General features: G+C 34.9%; 1 protein-coding gene across 3 annotated transcripts in view; it reads right to left on the bottom strand.

The window, feature by feature from the left end:
• LOC112964179 (insulin-degrading enzyme) overlaps positions 1-17,908 on the bottom strand; it is a 36,875-nt gene extending 18,967 nt beyond the window's left edge. The window contains exons 1-7 of one of the 3 annotated variants that reach the window (XM_026061929.1): positions 17,785-17,908; positions 16,664-16,786; positions 14,120-14,202; positions 8,701-8,845; positions 6,571-6,681; positions 4,379-4,499; positions 1,966-2,057 (exon numbers count right to left, since the gene is read on the bottom strand). In XM_026061929.1, the coding sequence (XP_025917714.1) occupies positions 1,966-2,057; positions 4,379-4,499; positions 6,571-6,681; positions 8,701-8,845; positions 14,120-14,202; positions 16,664-16,744 (633 nt within the window). In that variant the 5' untranslated portion in view covers positions 16,745-16,786; positions 17,785-17,908. Of the gene's footprint in view, positions 1-1,965; positions 2,058-4,378; positions 4,500-6,570; positions 6,682-8,700; positions 8,846-9,388; positions 9,534-14,119; positions 14,203-16,663; positions 16,787-17,784 lie in introns of those variants that run through there. The other 2 variants (XM_026061928.1, XM_026061927.1) reach the window with 2 other exon arrangements.
• Between the last annotated feature and the right edge of the window lie 436 nt (positions 17,909-18,344).

Raw genomic sequence — 18,344 nt, 5'->3', positions numbered from 1 at the left:
AGTTTTTTTTCTTTAATGCCTTAAATATACTTAGGGTGTTTTTTTGAACAAATGTACAATTCAGTATTGATTTGAAGCAGTTCTACAGTTACTATTGTTTTCAGGAAATTATTTGCTCCAGTTGAAGTAGTTCACATGCAACGGCCCATACTTTGTTAAAAAAAAAAAAAAAAAGTGATTTTTGTGAGATGTAGAACTTTTAAGAAAAATGCAGCTCTTTCTGTAAATCCCATTAAAATCTTCATTTCAATCTACAAAAACATCCAACCAACTCCCCTTACACTAAATAAGAAATGAACATTTTAAAAAACACTGGAAAATATACTGAACAGCAAAATCTCTTAGTCTGTGTTGCCACATCAACTCACAACATAAAAGTGATCTCATAAAAACATGCTGGGAAAGTTAAAAAAAACAAGCAAAACAAAAAAATCCCAAAGCAAAGACTAAGAGCAAGGTCTAATAAAAGTTTGAAAGGTTAGAGGAAAATACTATGCATTTTGCCAATCAGCACACCAAATTACAACAGATTATTTAGAGCAAGACTGTGAGAGTTTGAACATGATTAATTTACTATTCACCCACTTGTGGCAAATGAACGTGACAAACGGTCAAAGAACATATACCAGAATGAAATTAATTCAAGAGGAAACAAGACAATTTTAAGCTTTTAATCTTTTTCAGTACCAAAACCTGTCAGAAGAGTATGTCAATTTTGATTAAATTTTAGATGGAAACATTTCTCAGATCTAGGTTATAATTTCTGGGTTGTTTTGTTTTGAAAAAAGAGGTGGTCAGTGCAGCATAGCCACGAACTTGATGATCACAATATGGGCGATGAAGGACAGGTAAGTTTTCCTACTCACATCTGTTCAGGGGAGGATCACAGATCACTTCTAATTATTAAATAGTTACGGGTATAACAATCGATCCTTCCCAAATCTCTAGCTATAGGACTTTGACCCATTGAGTAGGCACCCATGATGCCAGCTGAAGAATACATTTGTTTGTTATGACTGAACCATCACGAAAATCTAAGATCACCCTGGCCATTCAGTGATTTAGAAAGAACTGAATTTCATATCATACAAAAAAGTGTAAGAAATTAAGGGGAGGGGAGATGCCATCAAATTTCTTGACATGAAAAATACTCTACGAAATTAAAAAACAAATATTCTGGAGATGCCCCAGAAAGAACAAACTTTTTACACCCAGTGCTACTAGCTCCTTCATCATTTTTTCCCCCCTCCTTACTAGGTACTTTCTTCTCCGTACATTCAGCAGTCATTGGCAATACTTTAGAACATCTCCTGCTAGTAAAGTATCATAGAACTGGTATAACATCTTGGTAGAAAAGAAAGAAAGAATGCAGAAATCTTCTCATTTTTACTATAAGAAAGATATTACACTTTGTATTAGTACATATATTCAGATCTTTGGTTAAATTTCCTATGCCAGTGCAAACCATTACTATTTTAATGCAAGATAGAACAAACATTTTCTCATTTTTACTCCCCAAAAGGCAGAACTGAGAGCTGAACTTTATTTTTTTAAGGATCACCATTCCTGTCTAGCTTTGTATAAAGCACTTGGCAGAATTCTGGCTTCTTAAGTCTTTGTTAGTTGGCCTGAAACTTGTAAACGGAAAAGCAAGATCTGCAGCACATCATTCCCTATGCAGCTTGATCACATTATAGTAATGAGATGCAAGACAGACTTTAAAATATTAAGATCATAAGCCGTTTTCTATTAAATCTCCAAGAGCCATACAGAGGCAGCACTTAGCCTAAGAAATTTAAAGTGGAAAAGATGACACTATGATACTCCCAATAAAGAAGTACAAACTCCAATTATACAATCACATTTGGTGAAATTGTTTTAAAATCTGAGAAGATTAAACTAGCCCTTCATTTCTAATGCTGCTTTTAAATAAAAATTGTTTTATTAAAGAAGTATCATACCAACCTGTTTTGTTATATTGCCATGGAGAAGAGCTTCAATGTGTAACCGTGACAACAGCTGAGATATAAAGGCCTTGAGGCGGGGAAGAGTGACATCTAGAATAGATATTTAGACAGTTAAATCAAATACATGTATTTTTACATTAAGAAGTATCTAACTTATCATTATATATGGTGTATTTCTTAGAGAAACAGAAACTCATCATCATAAAAAAGTGGATCGCTTCTTAAAAATGCAGCATTGGAAAGCTTCCAGGTCTAAATAGCAGCACTCATCATATAGTTTGCTTTGCTTAGAATTCACATATCGTCTGACCCAGATTCCAAAAAGGAGAGAGAGGGGGGAAAAAAAAAAAAAAAAAAAAAAAAAGCCTTCTCTCCAGTCATGCTGAACACACATTCTCTCTCCAGAGAAAACAGTTACAATCATTCAGGTGCTGTTCCAAGATAAAGCTTTAGCCATTAACTAAACATGTAGCTTACAATGCTTGAGAAACACAGTACATTTACCAGCTAGACTAAAAAAAAAAAAACACCTCAGCTCAAATATGGTGTTTTGATAACATCTTTGCAACAAACTATACACAAGAAATATTTATTTTAAAACATATACTAGGCTATATACACACACACACTCTATGCTAGCACCTTTGTAAAGCAGTTTTCGTATGTAAAGCAAATATAGATTAACACACAGAATCAGTGGAATAAGAGTGGGAAGTATGTTGAGTGGATGGGTTGCTCATACTAAAGTCAACAGATCGGCTCTTAATTCTCTTACTCTGCAAGGATCCCTGCACTACTTTACCAAATCCATTAGTTTCTCAATTCATCATTTTCTCGACTACTATAAAAGCTACAGTACTTTTGTATTTCACAAAAGTTTTCAAAAGGCAAATGCATTTAAGATAATGAGGTCACGCAGTTATTCAGTGGGGGATACATACATATCTAACACAGACTGGTGATTTCTCTTAGGAAAAGCTATTCAATGCTTATCTCGCTTTCCCTCTCTTAAAAGAGGTAATTGACCACCAATAAAAACACTATTTCTACATCTTTCTTCTTTCTTGATTCCAAATCAACTACTTTTGCTTTCCTTGCTTCTTTTATCTTAAATTTGCATTTCCAACACAACAGGCAACAGTCCTTTTATTGTTGTGTAATCATAATCTTAATTCTGCCTCTAGAACTGCTTGTTAATAGTGCAAAAGATTAGGGTTGTTTTGAGTATGAGAGAGCATGAAAGGAGGAAGAAAAATCATGCATAAATTCTCTGCATTTCGAGCAGATTTCCAGCAATACCAAGGAGACTTGTAACCCTAAAACATTCAATTTTTTAACCATTCTTATGCTGAATACAATAGCATTAATCTTAAAAAGAAGACTTACATAGGGAACATAAAATCTGTTACTTTTTCCAAATTCTGCAGTCATTAAAAAAGGAATGATCTAAATATAGCTGAGCCACTGCCATGAAAATCAGAATTAGTTTCATCACTGACTTCATGGGCAGCACTGGCACCACTGAGAGTCTCAGAGATACCTGCAATCATTCCAGATACTACATAATTAAACATTTCTGTTTCTATCCTGGAGCAATTCTATGGAAAAAAATCAAAAACCTCTGTGCAGCCCTCTCAGGGCATCTGGTGAATCTGTCTGAATGCAGCAGTTTCGTTTCAGCATCACAACTTCAAACAGTAGGATACAAGGCTAGCCTTTGACCACTAGGGATACGCATTCTGAATCCACCCCCATTCCACCCAAACAAAAACAAAAGCAAGACATTATTCTTGAAAAGAAGGTCTCAGTACATTCCAAAGAGATATTACAAGGTATTTTACAAACTATCCCAGTATTGGGATATGTCCCAATAATAGTCTTTTGTCATAACACGGTAAGATACACGTAGGGAAGAGTTCTTCAGCTATTACTAAAATTGATTAAACCTCTTAGTTTGAAATTTCTTCTTCCTCCCAAATATAGCAAAGGGCCTGCTCTTTGTTAAGGACTATAACCAATTTTTTTATTATCTACACAAATGGCAGTTAGGGCCCCTGGATAATGACACTGGATTCACCATACCCAGGCTGATGCCCACAAAGCCATTCAAATTTTCAGCAACACGCTTCCCCAGTGCTGGCAAGAAGCTGCAGCAGGTTGACTGCAGGGCCAGATCGAGCTGAGTCCATACCTTTGTACAGCCCTTTGTCTCAACTAATAAACTTTCTAGAAACTGGAGGAGAGGTGCAGATGCACCAACTCCCAAGAGCATCAGCTCAGGTCTGGCACTGCAGGAGTTCACTTTAAATAATGGGTAGAGTTCAAAATAGATACCTTCATTAGCTTGGTAATAAGACATACTCCATTAAAAAAAATAAAAAGAGTAAAGTTTAAAACTGGCAGAACATTACCATCTAGAGCTTCTTTTAACTCATCTTTGGTCCAAGCAACTTCCGTCATCAGGAGTCGGAGATAATACATTGCATGTTGATGAGGCTGCTCTGCCCTGAAGTTGTTAAGTGATCTCATGTACTAAAACAAAAGTTAAATCAATTAAGTTTAAATTACAGAACTCCATTTCTAAACATAAAATGGTAACCCTGTACTCTTGTACAGTAACCCTGTACTCTGTGTACCAAAAACATACATTTCAAATGTCAACAGCATTCTCCTGCCTGTTAGGTCTGTTCAACAATTGTGTTAAATCATCTCAGTAGTAACATGGGCCTATGAGGCAATGGATTAAGCAGTGATCATTAAGATAGTTCAAATGAGAATGAAACCATACTTAAATCCAAACATAAAATTAATGAATGACATTTCAATTATGGTAGATAGATCTTAAATAAGTATTTAGATCAAGCTGCTTTCTTCCAGAAATAGGCATTCTACAGTGACTGCAAGGGGAAAAAGGGGCCAGTAAGACATGTATTTTTCTCCCAGTTCCCAAGGCTGAAATGATCAGAAAAGTACAGGAGCAATTGGGAAATTCTTTGCATTCTTGGCCTAGATAAAGGAGGTGAGAGAAGAATCAGTGAGCTTCTCTACAGAAACTCCTCTCTAGCCCGTTTCACACCTTTGCAAGATAAGCGAAAAACCCTTTCCTCTAACGAATGCAAACTAATCATTTTGGCAAGCTGGGATCTCCTGGGTTTACACAGACACAAATAAGCACATCATTTACACTATAGGAGAAAAGCAACTTATTTCAGAAGATGTGGGCTAGAAAGAGCATGAAGTTGCTGAGGATGCATCCTCCTTCTACCTGTTCCGAATAGCAGAAAGAAGCTGATACCTCCCTCATCTGTAGATGTAAACATGAGGGGGAAAACTGCAATCTCCCCAACTGATTTGACTTTTAGATATGCAAAATAAGGATAAAATACTAAAAGGGTCTATGTACTAAAATTCTATAAAATGACAAAATATGCATAATACAGAGACAAAACTCAAGTAAGCTGTAAAGATGAATAGGGAAGCACCACAAACTAAAAGAAAATCACACAAACCAGATTATTCACAGACCCATGGGGTTTTTGTCACATCCAGTTAAACTTTCCAGACACTTAATATATTTGAGATGCACAGAACCCTGAACAAAGTGCTGTTGTAATAAATCTGCCTCATATTTGATATACATCTACTTAAAATTTCTTATTACATGGTAATGAACTAAAGATGGCCCTGGCGTTCGTCCAGCCCAGTGATCTGTTTAACAATCATCAATAGCAGAGGATTACGGTTAAGACTAGAGCAAGTAGGGAGTGATCTTCCCCAAAATCACAGCGCTCTCATCTACTGCAGACTATGTACAAACTTTCTGGGCCAAAAATAAGCCTGTCCCCCAACATCTGTCTAATCAGTTTTCTGAAATCATTTTTATCTCCACAACAACTCACAGCAATGACTTCCAACATATAATTGCTATATTCTGTAAAAAGTTACTTCCTTTATTTTAACTCTGTCTTCCTCTCGGGAAAACAGCTGAAGACCAAGTATTTACATTTCTTGTCTGGCTTAGCAAACATAACCAATGTTATAAATTTACTTCATGAGCTAAACAGTCTTTTAAAATTTTATTTCATAAATATGCATAGGTCATTATATTTAGGAAGTCAAACTGCCAGAAGTCAGTATGTACTTTGCAAATTAGCTATTTTTGCACAAAAGAATCTTAGCCTGGGAGCAGAGCTCTTTCGTGTCTGGGGAGAAGAAGAAATGTATTCACTCTTCTCAACACCTCCTTACCCTTCTCTTATTTTCCCTTTCTTTTACGCCTAGATCCCTTGGGGCATTTCCAAATCGTAAACTGGGATAGTTTAGATTCTTCTTCCTCCTTCTTACATTTCTACCTCTATCAAAGCAAGCTGCAATCCCTTAGTCAATTATACGAAAAATTGCCTAACAGAAGACTCCAGGGCCTGTTACATTTTTTGGTCAAAAATAACTGAGAGACTCTGGGGAACTTGTGGCCACAAAAAAGACCAAAGAAAAAAGCTCCCACAAACCCAGTGAGGCAGGACTTCTCGTTGTGCCTCTGTGGATAATTAGCCCTCAGATTTCCCTTCAAGTCAATGCATTCAAACCTCCTCAGGTAGCTTACCGCTTCCTTGATAATTTCAAATCTTTTCTCATCAATCTCAAAAGCAGCCATTTTCTCAATGATCTTCTTGAGCAAGATATGTTGCTTGTCATTATAACCTTTTACAGAAAGCTACGGAAAAAGTGCATAATTTGTTTTAAATGTGGAAGGTAAAAAAAGAATAAAACAATTACCAAGTTTCATATAATTCAAAGAACAATAAACTTTTCAACACTTACTCTAAATTCGAGACTATTCAAAACTAACTCGTTCTAAAGTAAAATCACTTTACCCATCAAAAGATGATAACTAAATGATGAATATATCATTGCACATTTGCCCAGGAGTTATGAATTCAGAGAATTAATATAAATTCACTTTGATGTAACCAAGCTATAATTCTGAATATAGCTTTTTATTGTTTACAAGTTTGGGTGCAGTCAGTAAACCGTATGTTCAGAGTACTGAAACGGTTTTACTCTAGGTTGCTCATTTTAGTTATGAAAATGAGACTCACAGCCCTCTTCAAGTATTTCCTCCAACTTACTTTTAGCCCTGTTTCATGTTTATCTTTTTATTCATAAATATAATTCACAAAAGTGGAAGTAAGCAATATTACGAAAACTGGGGTACTGCCAACAGCTGCACTATTTGTATTAAGGATGGTGCTGGGCTGAAAAAACAGGAAGTTGGCCTACAATTTTAATATCACTCTGATCACACAAAGTTTTTGGAAGGCATACATGAAATAGCCCCCCCCCCCAAAAAAAAAAATGACTATATGGTTCCATCAAGCTACAGAAAGTTTGTCTAGTGAAAAAAAAGGTATTAGGAGTTTTTTGGGGAGAAAAAACTTCAAAATTTGATATCTGGAAACAGGAATTCAAATGGATGCCTACATTTTGATATATTAATTATATTTTAGGGCTGAAAACATGGATTTTTTTCCCTCTATAGTTACTGAAATGTAATTACATCTAAACTATGAATTTGAAGAAAAGGGTATAAAAAATGCATGTATGACAAAGGCCAATACCCTAAATTAGTGCGAGAACAAAAACAGTATTATATGTGGGTGATTGTTTTTAGTGTAGCATCTATCCTTGCTTAAGACACCAACATTGAATGGTTACACTTATTGACTATAAAACATCTCACGATATAGAAAAGATTATTAGAAATTTCTAGGTATCAGTATGGCATAAACTGATTTTAGTATTTGCAAATAGAATCTTTATGGTACAAGAACCATCCCTACAAAAAGGGTTAACAAAAATAACTCTAAACTGTGGCTAAAAATGGACAAAATGAACTTCTTTTTCCTGTTTTTTTTTTAATTAATTAATTCTGACCTTGAGAATGTCAGCAAGCTTTGAGACTGAAAACAGATAGCCATGTTTTCAGTATGTGGATGCTATCAGGAAATACAATATTAGATTTTTCTTGGAGAAAAAAAATGTAGGGATAAAAAGACAGTACTCTTTTTCATACAAGAAATGTAAAGACTATATGCAGCAATTTCCTACTAAGATTATCCTGAAAATAATAGTCTTACAGGAAATTTCAAAACAAATTTTGCTCTAAAACAATGGTTAACAAAAGCTTTTAGCAGAATGTCAAGAGAGATTATTAAAATCTTCTATGATAAATCCCAGAAATAACCATTTAACATAATATCAATATTTATCAAGTAAATATTGTCAGCACTTCAAAACACATAACAAAAACAACTAAGGAAAGCCATAAATATCCAGCATTGCATTCTAGTGAACACATGCACAAGCCATTTCCACAGCTCACTACTGCAGAATTAGAGCATTATAACAAAATCTGTAAAGTTAAGTTTCATTCAACTGAAAAGTTATTCTGTTTTATATAGAAATCAACATTGTTACTTTTAAGATTACCATGCAAGCAGATAAAAATGTGAATTACAATGCAACAATCGCACAGCACACATGTTCACAAGACACTGTGATCTTAAAACAAGTCATTCACTACTCATTAAAATACATCGTTTTGCTTTGCCTTTAATTCATGAGATATATGCAAGGAAAAAAAGATTTTTAGAAATGCAGAAGTCAAGTGTTCTTTCCAAGCTCAACAACTCCCAAGCTGTCTCATTTCCTCCTGTGTTCTTTTCTTACTTACAAGTATTGCATTCATTCCTGATGCAATGCCATAGATCAAACCTGAGAGGCGTGCTGCATATGTATACTCTTTTAAATCATCCTTCAATAACCTGATAAACAGGTATGTCATGTTGCAATGGAGAGGATCAGCATAAATGTAGCGACTAACAAAAAAAAAACAAAAGAAATGCTTTGATACCTCAAGCAGTGACAAAGTAATGGATGAAGAAACATGACTGAAGAGTATGTATATGCAGCCTCATGATCGGTAGTTCTTGGAAAGGAAAGTTGAAGCATACCATTTATTTAACAGCAGTGAAAGGGGGTTTTCTTCCCCCCTTAGTCAGAAAGTTTTTAGTAGGTATCTGACGAACTGAAATAAAAATCTAAGCTTGGATTAGGTTTTTTCCTTTTTAAAGGAGGAACAAATCTTATAGCTAATTAATTTCATGAATGGTATAAAAAGAAAGAAGAAATTTGCTTAATATGAATGGAAAGATTGCTGAAGACTTTGAACAAAATTCAACTTAAAATTCAAATTAAAGAAAGGATGGTTAATAATCAAGATCAAAAGGAATAACAGTCTTAGACCCACAATGGAAAAAGCCATTTTTTAAATAAAAATGCTTCCATCAAATCAATATAAAAATGTTGATGAGTGGAAGTAATTTCAAGGCTCGAAGCTTTTCCTTGATTTGGGTACTTACATACATCCCATAGATGGTATTTTGGAGATCATAGTTCAAGCCCGCTAGTTCTGCTGCATATGCATACTCGTTGAGGGAGTCTTTGAGTAGTTCAAGGTACAAATAGGCCATGTTACAATGCAAGGGATCCACGTAAGCAAATGGGCTGGAAGAAAATGTTGAAAGTAAAATATGCAGTTTAAAATTACTTCTCAGTTTCTTTTGGCCTTTTAAGTTTGAAAGAAACAATATTTACTGCAAGTATGCTGATGGATCCCATTATGAAGGATTCCTATCTCAAAACCAAATATGAAGATAACCTGAAAATAATTATTTAGCTTGCTTATGGCTGGGTGTTGCCTAAGTACATTGAAGACTCCAGAGATATTCTTTTATTTATGCTGGAAAAATCAAACCATGTTATATTTACTTTGCTGCAAAAGTCAGAACACATGAAGTGTAAAATGAGTTAAACACACAATCATAAACATTATTTAATTGACTAAAATGAAAGCCTAGATACTAAACATTAATTTAATACTTTTATGCTATTAGAAAACAAAGTAGTTGCTATTAAAAAATTAAGAAATTAGCAATTCATGGTACGAAAAATATGCAGCACATCCTAAGCTCAGCTCAGGAAAGAAGCTTGGCTTACTCATTTTCATATCCTGGTAATTTTGTGTGATATCTTTTTAATGGCAACAACTATACTTAATCTACTCTTATGTTAGTATTATCAAATCACATACAGTATCACCGCAAATCTCTCAAAAAGAGAAATGCAACTCAAAGACTCGAGCCATGTTTCAATAGTATTGATGTTGTTAAATATGGGTATATCTTAAAGATTTGTAGAGTCAAGACAACTTATTTCTACTATGACCAGATATTTATTTCTAAAGCTTCTGAAGTACATGTACATTTAAAACCAATTTCACAGAGATAATCAGGAGTTTCTAAAACAATTTCCTGTCAAGATACTGCTTACCATTCAAAACCTTGCCATTTTGATTTTTTCCCCCTAAGCAACCACTAATGGTCACATTCAGAGACAAGCTACCACGTTAGATGTATTTAGGTTGACCTACCATGGTATTTCATAGTGTATACTAACATTAACATAGTAAAACAAAGACAGATCACATCACCAATACACTTACACTGATAACTTAGAAATACAAAGGTATTTTTAAGAAAGTTCCTAGCAGTTCTTACTGAGGCCGTGACTTCCCCTGCCATTTAGATTAAGCAAAGGAAGTGACAAAACATTTTCTGTTCAAGAAGCACAGCCCACTAGTCTGAAATCTTAGCCCAGGAAATGCTGTCTTACTGCTACTGTGTAGTTATTCTGGGCTTGGGCTTGTATTCAAATACGTTTTGACTTAAGCAAACAGAGCAGTAGAAATATAAGATTCTGCTATTTACAGCTCCCTCTACAATGAACAAAACTGAACAATTTTAGTATGCCCAATGATGCAAATCCAATTAATACTTAATTTTTTAATTAACACTGAATTCAAAGCAAGATGTAGGTCAATCCTACATTATCTTAAATCTCCCTCCAAACTCACTAAATTCTTTTCCATTTTGACACCAGAATAGAGACTTAATCTTTCTGAGTGATTACTACATCTGTATCCATTATAAATTCTGTGTACTCATTTAGCTGGGTCAGGCCAACAGAGAATTTTGAAAATACAGACAACTACTAAATCATTTTGCAATTGTTGAGTGAAAAACAACAGAATATTATTATAATACTGTTCTGGGAGTCATTGCCTATTCCTGACAACTTTGTAAATAAATGCTTATTTCTCATCTACTTTTTTTTTTAAACTAAATTTGAGGAAGCAGAGCAAGTCAATCGCTGATAGTGTCTTTGAAAAAATCTTAGTCTAGTCTTTTCCCCCCTTCAGAGTTATAAATTACATTGCTAGTCTCAACAGTTAAGTGTTGATACTACCTTATGAACTACTATTTTAATCAAAGGCACTCAGTTGCTTAAAAAGTTTCTTAAACACACATCCAGATAAAAATAATTAGCATTGTATTTTAACATCCATCTCTCTAAACCCCTGAGGGACTTGAAGTGCAGAGTTTATAACTATCTTCAGAAAGTTTTCAAAACAATATCACATTGAATTACTTTACTTCCTTTTAAAAAAGGATACTTGCTGAGTTCTTAAGTCATAATTCATACAAAAGCAAAAGCTTTTTATCATCCTATAAGCTAGATGGTAAATCTCACGTCAGAGGCGTTTAATGCAGGGTTTCTTTAATACAAGTCTCACACCATGGCAACGTCATAGGGTTTCCATGTTTGAGGGAAATATTTCACGACCCTCATCAACTTCACCTCAATTCATCTACGCAGCAGGTGCTGCTAGAATCTCTGGGTCTCCTTCCAAAGATCCATGATGGTTAGGGCCGCAGGCAGTAGAAATCTTCCTGCTTTTTTCTAGCTTATTGAAGCAGCTTACAGTGTGAACAAATTCTTGGGATCTGCTACAAGGCAGCATAAGCTCATTCTAGATCAGAAGATGATGGCTAAAACTTTTCAAGGAAAGTATGTTATTAAGACGGGATTATTCACAAGTATCCTGAATAGAAAAGACATCTGGAATTCTACTCAAAAGAAACAGCCACAGAAGCCATGGATATTTCATCATTTCTCATTAGGAAACACTAAACACATTTTACCTTTTCTTCCAATGACAATCAGTATGACTGTTCTCAAAAGACAGAGAGATTCACTAAGAATCCATTTCAAGTACCAAAAACTGACAAACCTGCTCACCACTTCTTTTGGAGATGATGTAGCCAATGTTATCAGTCTCCTCATATCCAATCATACACAATTAACATACCTTTTTTTAAAAAAAAAGGAAAGGAAAAAAACCACAAACCAAAGCTAGCTTTCCCTCTACAGTCATTCCGAGGAGTAGAGAGACAAATCATTGCACTACATTAGCCAGCAAAGCTCAAGTACTCCTGGCTCTTCAAACAGACTCCTTGAGAAGAAGGTACAAATCTAACTGGGAAAGACTGTCACCATATTGTGCATATATGCATATAGTTATACCTTTGTGCACTCTACATAAAATGTACTATTATCTTTTAATCTGTCATAAACTGGTTTAGTGATCGTATCCCTCATAGTTCATCTGGATATTTAAAATACCTGTACATCATAAAATCAGTCTCAATCAATGAAATCCCATTTGGGATTTTGGCAAACATAATAGAGTGGAAATCCATTGCACCAGATAAAAACAAAGAATTGCAATTCTATTTCTCTCACAGGTAGTTATCACTTTGCTCTTCCATTTCCTGACACATGAAAGCTAAAACTGTTGTAATGTTTGTCCTGTGGTTTCAAAGAGCAAATAGAAAGAGGAAACATCTAAGCAATCTATTTTTCCCAACCGGTGGCTAACACTAGTACCAAGTTTTGACTTTGAGTCACAGGGATACCCTAAATAGCAGCCATAAAACAAGTTCCCTCAGATATGGTGTTTAGCAATTTAAAATATTTTCAGACAGGCAAGTACTTTTCTCTTTCTCCTGACTCTATATTCTCTGCCCAAGCTTTAAGTCAGTTATTACAGGGGACTTAACACACTATTTTCTTCTGAGCTTACTGTTCTCTCTGTTACTGTCTTAAAGCATTTTGCATCACTATTTCACACTATCTCTAAAAGTGGCTCTTATATGACCTTATTTTTATTACATGAATGGCATACTTACTAGGAAACATATGTTAAAATGCTGAGCTTCTCCCTCCACTCTCCAGAAAACCCCTCAACCTAAAAGTCCGCCAAGACTATCTAGAAAAAATTTTATGTGATCACTCAAAACAGGGACTCAACAGTGTATCTACAGGATACATGTCTATCAGAGTCCATAAAATAGCCTTTCCAGCAAAATCACTAATACATTTCATTAGTACAAAGGAGGAGAGCTTCTGAAACTATTTTCACCTTTTGTAGTCCATCATATAAATCGCTGCACATTAAGGACAGCAGTATTTTTTTAAAAAACTCAAAAGCTAGGAATTATTACTCCAGAGGAAGGATCTGGAGCATTAAGAAGATGCATCATTTCCATGCTTGCTTAAAAAATAGTAACTTTCCTGTGATGAAAATAATGCAAGACCAGATTCAACATCACAGTATATTATCACACATCTTGAGGTGAGAATCACACATTAATTGATAACACAGAGGGCAATCTTCTAAAAAATTAATTATTGCTGCTAGTTAAATAATTTCCCACTATTTTAGACACTTAAAATCTTATATTGGCTTGCAATACCCAAATTAAAAGAGAATTCAAGTACCTAAAACCATATCAGAAGAACATTTTATAAATAAAACACTATCTTAAAATAGTTGCTATTTAGTCATAATTCAAAAAATATTCACTCATTTTTAAAGAGGTATATTGCAATAAGTAGTAGGGCTATTGACAGGTATATTTCAGGTATAGCAAATAAAGCATAAAAGAAAAATAGTTTTAATAAACTTTTCATGTTAATATAGATGACCAATAGCAATTGCTTTCTGTTCAACTACTGCATAATTCATCAGCCTTCCTGCTATCTGTATCTTATTGCACATTACCAAGCAAGGATAACCATTTTAAAGCCTCAAAACATGCAGTGAAGTTTTTGCCACATAAATGCAGATTCCCAACAAACAAGAAACTTTTGGAGTGCAATTTGTGTGATATACTTAACATATTGCATACCTGAAAAACTCAAAGTTGAGACAAGCTTTTGGCAAAAAAAATTTGTCATCTTGCTTGAACCATAGTTTGCTCATAGCAGTGTCCTGTGTCAAGAAAAGAGAGTTTTTTTATTAAATCACCTAACTTCTAATTGTAATGTTTGATTACACTATTTTTAAAAAACTTCACTTAATTACTTCTAATGTCAGTTTAATTTTGTCCCCTTAAATTCACATTTTTGTTATATAAATTTGTGTATACATCCATCAATCCTTAATGAGACTGGCTTCTCATTATTCTTCTCATACATTACTCATATAGTTATATGTCATCTTAGCAAGCGGCTAAATGGCTGCAGCTGTGTGAATGAGCTCATGATCAACATGGGAATAATTTCTCTAGAGCAGGAATGGACAAAGATATCTATAAAGTTAGCTTCAAGGAAATTTCTGTTAGTGTTGGCATTAAGGGATGTGCCATGATGGGGGCAGCATGGAGGTGATTACACTACCATCACAGGTATATATTTTAGACTAAAAATATAATTTCTTATAATTGTTGTTAAAAATGATGAATAGATATTATGCTGTTTTAAAATAACATTGATAATAAAAACCCACATACATCTAGAAAAAAAAAAATAAAACTAGTTGAAAATTAGTTAAAAGATCCATCACCAAAAATTTTTCGAATAATCTCTCAGTACAGGAAAGACTCTAAACAACCCCCCCCATTCCTTTTTCTCCCACAAAAACTAAAATAGATCCTCTTCCTCCCTTCCAACACTAGTTAATTTCTTCTCCCCAACACCTTTTTCAAAAATTGCAATACATAATTAGAGATTACTTTTTATGTAAAAACATTTCTCATATTTTTGAGCAGATGTTCTTTGCTTCTCAGGGATCTAGAATGGTACTTTCCTCCTCCTTTTTACATAAAAGAACTAAGTCTTGTCCCTTATGGCACACCTTTCCCTATACAATACTCTATTTACACTAAAAAGCCAAACTACAGCTTCTCTCTGTGACAACATTTTTTTTTATTATTAAATTGCTAGTACACAGTTTAGAATACACCGTCTTGCACCAGGGACAGAACGATAAGCAGTAGAGCCTGGGCCCAGCACTGGGAACCTAACCCAAGAGCTGGAGATCTCCAGTGCATAGTAGCAATTGGGTCCTCAGGCCAAAGCTCACCCCCTAACTGCCCTCTGTCCTGAGGGCTTTCCAGGGCACGTCGTGCCATTACAGCAGAGCTGACCTAGTGACAAGCTGCCAGTGAAAAGGGCCATTCTGCTCCTACATCCATGTTCCTGTCCCCTCCCTAACAGTGGTGTCTCCCACAACCGTGGTCCAGTCCATAGTGAGCTCACTTAGGCATCGAAACCAGCAGAAAAATTGTTTTCTTTTTAAGTTTAATCTCTGCTGGTTGCTATGGGGTCAGATAAATGCCAGGGCCAACAAAAGGAAAAGGGGACAGACATAGAGCTGGGGAGAAGATAAAAGAGATGGCGGCAGAAGAGATAATGTCTATTTCATCAAGTGAGAAGATTAAAAACATTTCCCTCAACAAACATGTTTAAAAGGCAGATACATTTCCAAAGAAGATGCCTTAAGCCAAGCTTTTATGTGGATCAGTTGTGTAGTTGCTACAGAGACACTAAAGGACCTCCAAGCGTTTGTAGCAAGCAGTGTTAGTCACTAGAGCTGTAGTATTTGTCCCTGCTGAGACTTAGTGCCTCAGTTCAGGATGAATATAAACATATACTCAAAGTCCTCCTCTGTTAATAACACTACTTCAAGCATATGCCTAAAGTGCCCTATGCAGAACAGATATGTTCTTCTGAAGGATGTGTTTGCACACTAAAATAGACTTAGATCAATCTAGTGTACAAAAAGTATTTTGGAATTAATTTATTATTCAAACAGAAGCAGAACACAGAGTGGCAGAAGACTTTTCCTGTTTATCCTCCAGCTAAGCCTAAAACAGAAATGAGCATTAGCAGACAGTTATATTTTAGTAGTGAGAAGAAATATTTAGGTACTCAGAAAAACTGAGTTTTGCTTAACATATTGAGGATCATTAAATGAACTTCCAGGATAGTGGAGAGTGACGTGTATCTGTGTGTGTACATGTCTCCACACGCAAATGCAAGCTTTTTCCATACACAGCTGCAAAACACAGCCTTGGCTACTCCCTGGACTTACTGAACACTGCTCAAAAAATGTAAAAGTGGCAGTCCTCCTTCTGCTGAATAAACAAAAAGTTTCAATACTATTTCTATCAATTGTTCACACGCTTTTAAAGGGGCAAGAAGAGTGTGAGTGATTTGTAGAATCATTTTCATAGGAACCCAAATAATCATAGTCCAAAGGTCAGCAAGAATGGGCTTTCTACTGTCTTCCTGGCGATAACCCAAGGGTTTCATTCCTTTGGTTTAAGAAAGAAGTTTAACAATTTACACTTTGGCATAAGAAATTACCTCTATTTTTAAAATGTACAAAGGAGTAACTACTAAATTTCCCAAAGGTTAGCTAGCAAACAGAACAAATACAGATAACTTACTTTGACAAGGGCTGGGTACTGTGTTGCATCTTTTTCCAATGGCAAAATCTCAAAGTTAGTAGGAATGAACTCATTCTTCATCGGAAGCTTGAATTTCCCATTCAGGTCAGCATTTTGCCATTTCTAGATAAATAGGGGAAACAATGAGGGTAAGCGGAATTTCTGCTTAATTAATATAATTATTCTTTTATGCTCTAACAACACTTACTTCTTTTATGCTCTAACAGATAATACAAACGTGTTGCAACAGCTTACGTGTAAGTGATGGTAAGATAACAGGAAAAAAAAGTCTGTAATCAAAGTTGGAGTAGGCCATTAGTAGGATGCAGTGTTCAGAAGAAGGAAGACAAAAGAAAAAATAATTTTGGAAAGTTCACAGTACAGTGGAAAGTGGTTCTGCATCTCAGCAATTCTCCTACTGTGAACATTAAGCGAAGGCGTTACACAAAATTCATAAGCAGAAACTCTGATCAAGAACACAGCTACAGCCAAGCTAAATGAAGCAACGTGCTCCTATGCAACGTCTCTCCAAAGCAGTCTGGGCGGGCCCAATACAGCACCAGGGCATATTTGACAGCCATCTCTTCTTCAAAGAACAGATGAATAACTAGACTCAACAAGGGTTTGCCCACTTCCTCTTTCGAAGTATTGATTTTCAGAAACTCATTTAATTTGCAAAATATATTCATTTTATAAGCTGCAAAAATCAATTTCAAAAACACAATTAAACATATAGCAGTCATAAAAATATTCCTTTTCAAAGAACAAAGTAGTTCACTAACATTTAATAGAGACTTTGAAGTTTAAAAAAGTTGATGCTTATATTTTTAAGTAGCCATTGCATATTATTTACCTTTTGCAACATTGTATAATATTCCCTGTATTTAACCTTAACATGGTTTAAAACCATTAAAGTGTTTTATGTAATAAAAATATAAAAATTAAAGACTAACATAAGATCCTTACTTCTCATAATATTAAAACAGACTCATTGTACAATTTCCATGTAATGCAGAACAACAGATTTAAGTTCTCGCTTCTGTTAAAGGGAGAATTAAGTAAGAATTTACCACTGACTTTCACTTGAGGATATTGGAAATATATTAAGTGCTTTAACATGCCTTAATGACTTCATCAGAAATTGCTTCTTGCTTGTACTGTGTTCCATACCAGTCTTCTGTTCGATCAGTTTTTCCTTCAAAAGACTTAGAAACTATTGCAACTCTGAAAACAAAGAGACAAAGCACTTTGGTATCAATGCGCTTCAGAAAAGACTGTGCAAAAGTATCCAGAACGTTGTTTCTGTTCCATCACTAGAAAGCATTCATTTCTGGAAATGGTAAATGGCCCCTGAAGGCACTAGACAATTACAGAGTACATTTAGATAGCAAATACATGTATATTGAACTATCCACTAAAGTTAAGCATGAAATCAGACTATTAACACAATTTAATTTTACTGTTTTTGTAACGTGTTAGAGTTTGGGGTTATGCATAACTGGTGAGGCAATTTCTATTTCTTAGACTTTATCCTTGTTTTAGAAAACATAGAAAGTAGTCCTCAAGACCTTCTACAAAATTACTGAAGTGACTAGCATTTTTCATACCACCTATCTCAAAACTCAGATAAGTGAAAATACTGACTATATAATCTTTTTCTATTGCAATGAAATTTTATTCC

The sequence above is a fragment of the Apteryx rowi genome, unplaced genomic scaffold, assembly GCF_003343035.1.
Source record: "Apteryx rowi isolate R43461 unplaced genomic scaffold, aptRow1 scaffold_188, whole genome shotgun sequence".
Taxonomy (NCBI): Eukaryota; Metazoa; Chordata; class Aves; order Apterygiformes; family Apterygidae; genus Apteryx; species Apteryx rowi.
The sequence above is the reverse complement of the archived record's forward strand: the minus strand, read 5'-3'. Positions and strand labels throughout refer to the sequence as shown.